At 52.2% G+C, this 4,962-nt stretch overlaps 1 protein-coding gene across 1 annotated transcript in view; it reads left to right on the plus strand.

Annotated features, from left to right (window-relative positions):
• Nucleotides 1–3,512, plus strand: part of IFI6 (interferon alpha inducible protein 6) — a 4,515-nt gene extending 1,003 nt beyond the window's left edge. The window contains exons 2-5 of the mRNA XM_077775861.1: nucleotides 12–107; nucleotides 447–533; nucleotides 616–765; nucleotides 3,291–3,512. Coding sequence (XP_077631987.1) covers nucleotides 38–107; nucleotides 447–533; nucleotides 616–765; nucleotides 3,291–3,403 — 420 coding nt within the window. The 5' untranslated portion in view covers nucleotides 12–37 and the 3' untranslated portion in view covers nucleotides 3,404–3,512. The remainder of the gene's footprint in view (nucleotides 1–11; nucleotides 108–446; nucleotides 534–615; nucleotides 766–3,290) is intronic.
• The last annotated feature ends 1,450 nt before the right edge of the window (nucleotides 3,513–4,962 follow it).

The following is a 4,962-nucleotide window of genomic DNA, read 5'->3' on the forward strand; positions in this document are numbered from 1 at the left end:
CTCTGGGCCAGTCACGAAACCTGCGCGCGGCGCCACCATGCGGCAGAAGGTGGTATCGCTCTTCTTGTGCTATCTGCTGCTCTTCGCCTGCGGCGGGGTGGAGGCAGGTAAGCGTCCTGGGGCAAGGGGGGGCTGTGGGATAAAGAAACCGAGTTTCAGAATCCCAGCGTAGAGTTTCAGGAAACCTGGTTCCGAGCCGAGAAGAGCTATTACAATGGACAGCTCCAGGTCACTGTTGCCAGAGTCCCAGATTCGAATCCTTACATATCAATTCGTCCATTCCACCGAAATGTACTCCGTGCCAGTGATGTGCCAGGCACCGCGCCTTGGATGAAGTCTCTTCCCTTCAGCGAGGCTCCCCGAAATGGAAGGATGGGGGTGGTCCTGAGCATCAGGCACAGTATAGGGAACCCTGCTCCGCATTCCACTTTGTCCCCTCCTGATAGGCAAAAGAAGACAGTCAAAAGAAGAGCGCTCAAAGGACAGCGGCTCCGGGTTCTGGGGCGCCCTGACCTACATGGCCGTCGGAGGAGGTGGGTCCAGGGGGAGGAAAGCTCGGGAAGGTGGGCGCGCCCCTGCTGCGGGCGCTCCCTCACCTCCTCCCCCTTCCAACAGGGCTCCTGGCCGCGGGGCTGCCCGCTCTGGGCTTCATGAGCACCGGCATCGCAGCCAACTCCGTGGCTGCCTGGTTGATGAGCTGCTCCGCCGTGGCGAACGGGGGCGGTGTGCCCGCCGGGGGGCTGGTGGCCGGACTGCAGAGCCTCGGTGAGTGGGCGGCCGGGTCCTTGGGCGGGGATGCCAGGGCCAGGTGAGTCTAGGAGTCGGACATTCTTACATCTCCATCATGCAGTGGGGAAACTGAGGCAACGAGTTAAGTAATTCACTCAAATTCTCCCAGTTAATTAGGACTAAAGCCAGGATTAGAACCTAGTCTGACTCCTCGCTTTTAGCCACTAAAGCCAGGTGCCTCACTGATGCTTTGGCCATATCGGAATAAGCCTCAGTTTCCTCATCTGTTAGCCGGCCTCAGTTTTCTCATCTGTTAACAGGGATGACCATCCTCGATGTAACATTTTATGAATCTGCTCAAACTCAGACAACCAGAGTGGCAAAGAGAGGTGGTGGAGAGGGACGCCTGTTTGGCTCAGGGGGGTGTGAGTCCAGCTCCACATTGGGTGAACAGATTACCTAAAAATAAAATCGTAGGGCCTCTGGGTGGTTCAGTCAGTCAAGCGTGGGACGTCACCTCAGGTCACCATCTCACCATTAGTTGGTTCTGGCTGACCCTGTGCGGCTCTGTGCTGTCAACTAGGAGCCTGGAGCCTGCTTCGGATTCTGTGTCTCCCTCTCTCTCTGCCCCTCCCCCACTGACGCTCTGTCTCTCTCTCTCTCTCTCTCAAAAATGATTAAACATTTAAAAATTTAAAAATAAATAAAATCTTTAAAAAATGGAGGGGCACCTGGGTGGCTCAGCCAGTTAAGTGTCCAACTTCAGCTGAGGTCATGATCTCACAGTTCATGAGTTTGAGCCCCACATTTGGCTCTGTGTTAATGATGCAGAGCCTGCTTGGGATTCTCTCTCTCCCTCTCTTTCTGGCTCTCTCTCTCTCTCTCTCTCTCTCTCAAAATAAATAAACTTTAAAAAGGAGTGGGGAGGTACCTGGGTGGCTCAGTTGGTTAAGCACCTAACTTCGGCTCAGGTCATAATCTCAGTTCTGTGCTTCTAGGCTGGAGCCTGCTTCAGATTCTGTGTCTCCTTCTCTCTCTGCCCCTCTCCTGCTCATTTTATCTCTCTCTTTCTTGAAAATAAATAAACATCAAAAAAAGAAAAGAAAAAAAAGAAAGGTGGTGGAGCGACCCACTCAATTCATCTCATACCAACCCTGGTCTTGAATTGCATTTCTTGGACATCATGAAAGGAATAGCTACAGAGAGAGTTCAGAATGACCCTTCTAAAAAAATGTGCACCCGGGTGCCTGGCTGGCTCAGTCAGGGGATCATGAGACTTTTGATCTTAGGTCGTGAGTTTGAGGCCCACAATGGGTAAAAAAAAAATTGGGGGAGGGGGTGCCTGGATGGCTCAGTCAGTTAAGCGTCAGACTTCGGCTCAGGTCCTGATCTCATGGTTAGTGAGTTCAAGCCCCATGTCAGGCTCTGTGCTGACAGCTTCCGACTCGGTGTCTCCCTCTCTCTCTCTGCCTCTCCCCCCTCACGCTTTGTCCCTCTCTCTCTCTCAAAATTAATAAACATTCAAAAAATTTTTAAATGTTTTTAATTAAAAATGTGCATTTACTTCTCTCTTTCTCTCCTCCACCCCTTTCTTTCTCATTCCTTTCTTCTCTCTCTCTCTCCGAGGCCTTCAAAATCCTAGAGAAAAGTTGTCCCCGACAGACTCCCCTCTGCCTTCCTGAACCTTCCATCTGCTCTCAACTCTGGATGACAAAAGCTCAGAGAACCAGCCCAAAAGAACAGAGCCCTTCTCAGAGGGGGCAGAAGGAAAGACACAGACCAAACCACACCCCAGCAGTGGGGGGTAAAGGGTGTGGGCCAGGCTAGGAACAGTCCTGTGCTGCAATGTGCTGTAAGACTCTTGTGCTCATGCATATCACAGGGTTGTGATGAGGATAAAATCTCTTACTTGTGAACTCCCCACCCCCACAGGGAAGTCTCCACAAAGGTGGCTGTTATTAGCATTATTAATAACACAGTGTGTTCACCGCAGACATGAAAAAGATGAGCTGTTATTTGTGTATTTTTCTTTAATCAGCATTTAAAAATTTTTTAAATTTATTTTTGAGAGAGAGCATGAGCAGGGGAGGGGCAGAGAGAGAGGGANTAAAAATAAATAAAATCTTTAAAAAATGGAGGGGCACCTGGGTGGCTCAGCCAGTTAAGTGTCCAACTTCAGCTGAGGTCATGATCTCACAGTTCATGAGTTTGAGCCCCACATTTGGCTCTGTGTTAATGATGCAGAGCCTGCTTGGNGTGAGCCCCCTGCGGGGCTTGAACTCACAAACTGTGAGATCATGACCTGAACCAATATTGGATACTTAACCGACTGAGCCACGCAGGCACCCCTGTGTATTTTTCTTCTATGAAACAGATCTCGATCTGAGATGGCGAGTCAAGGGGGAAATAGGATTCACTTTGTAGAACGCCTGTCCCCTCTCAGGGCCTCTGTTTCTCTAACTGGAAATGAAGAGGTTGGACTTAACTAATGTTTTCCAGACATTTGGATTCCCAGGCCCGGTGCCTGGGCCCCAAGTGACCTGACTGTATTTGTTTTACAGGGGCTACTGGTGGCAGTGCCCTCATGGGTAAGATTGGTGCCCTTCTGGGCTACACTGTCCACAAACACCTTGAAAATAGCAGGGAGGAAGGGCATGAGGAGGAGGAGGAGTAGCCCGAGGCTCCCAGGAAACCCTTCCTTCCAGCTGTAGTCGAGAGTTTTCTCTGTCACACTCATCCTAAGTGGAAAAAAAAAAAAAAGAATAAAATTCTATCAGAAAACACTTTGTCCTTCTGTGAGTCTCCCTTACGACGGGAAACCCAACAAGATCTGGCTCCCATTTACCTTACGCACACACCTCCAACCCTCTTCTCCCCTAAAGCCAACCACGGCTCCTGGGACACAGCCAGGTGGTTTTGTCCCTGGGCCTCAGCACATGCTGAGAGCACATCTCTCTGCCTAGAATGTCCTCCGGAAGCTCATAACCCAGCTCCGGCATCCCCTGCTCTGGGATTCCTTCCCAGCAGAGCCTCCTGCCACAGCGCAAACGCTCAGGCTCAATTTCACAGAGTGCCTGGGGAGGCAGAGCTCAGTCTGTTCTCAGTGGGAGAAGCTTCCAGCTACTTGTCTGATGAGGCAGAGATGGAGAAGCCAGATCCCCGTTTGCTGGAGAAGCACTAGAGTGGTCTCCCTTAGGTGGAGAACACAGACCAGACCTTTGCCTTGGGGAGAGTGTGTAACAGACCTCAGCAAGGTCTCCTTCCCTCTAAGAACTCCGGGGGATCAAGCGGACAGTTGGCATATGTCGGCTTTACACCTTCCGAGTGGGAAAGGAAGGCCATACCAAACCTTTGGGGGAGATCTGAAGTTAGCGGGGCCCGCCCAGGTGAACCTGGGTTGCCTGGACCTAGGTCGGCGGGGGGCAAAGAGGCCCTCGAAAGCAAATGGCAGTCAAGACAGGGCCGGTTCTGGTCTATGAGTGGGCACACCAGCTTCCACGCCAGCCCAGCCTTCCTGGGAGGTCTGCATGCCTGGGAAGGGGTCACGTGCGAACCACAACATCTCGTCACAAAAAGGGCCACGTAGGCCGTCCTCGGACCTCCCCTGCCTCACCCCACTTATAACCCAGAAAAGCTTCTTCAGCTAGCAATGTGTATGGGGGTGGGTAAGAGGTTCCATCCTGCTTGCTCTTGCCCCCAGATCTAATGCCATCTCTGTAGGTGGCAGCTGTCTGCCCCCGCTGGCTTGTCCCAGGCCCCAGAGAAGCACTGCTCCTGGAAGAGGCACACAGGTCATAGAGGTGCCACCTGTGCCACACACGCTCTTCATGGCTTGTGTCCAAGAGCAAAAGCTGGGCTGTGTCCCCCGATACTTACCATAGGGCCTCTGCAGAGCCCCATCTCGGCTGGGGCCATCCAGGGACCGGCACACAGCAGACTTCTGCCTACAGAGGAAGGTGAGGTCTCAAGCATCCGACTCTACTGAAGCCTGCACCCCAGTTTGTCTATAAGGTTGACATCCCAGAGACATAAGTGTGTGTCCCTCAACACTTTCAGAGAGAGCGCTGTCCCTAATTTATCTTTTCTCCCCAGTGCCTGGCACAGGCCCCATATAGGTGCTAATAGATGTGGGTAGACTTGAACCTGAGGTTCATCCTGCTATCTGCCTGTTCCTTCCCCTTCCCCAGTATTCATGGGAAGGATGACTGGACCTCTTGTTCTTTTCCTGGGGGA

This window comes from Crocuta crocuta, unplaced genomic scaffold, assembly GCF_008692635.1.
Source record: "Crocuta crocuta isolate KB4526 unplaced genomic scaffold, BGI_CrCroc_1.0 scaffold127, whole genome shotgun sequence".
Classification (NCBI taxonomy): Eukaryota; Metazoa; Chordata; class Mammalia; order Carnivora; family Hyaenidae; genus Crocuta; species Crocuta crocuta.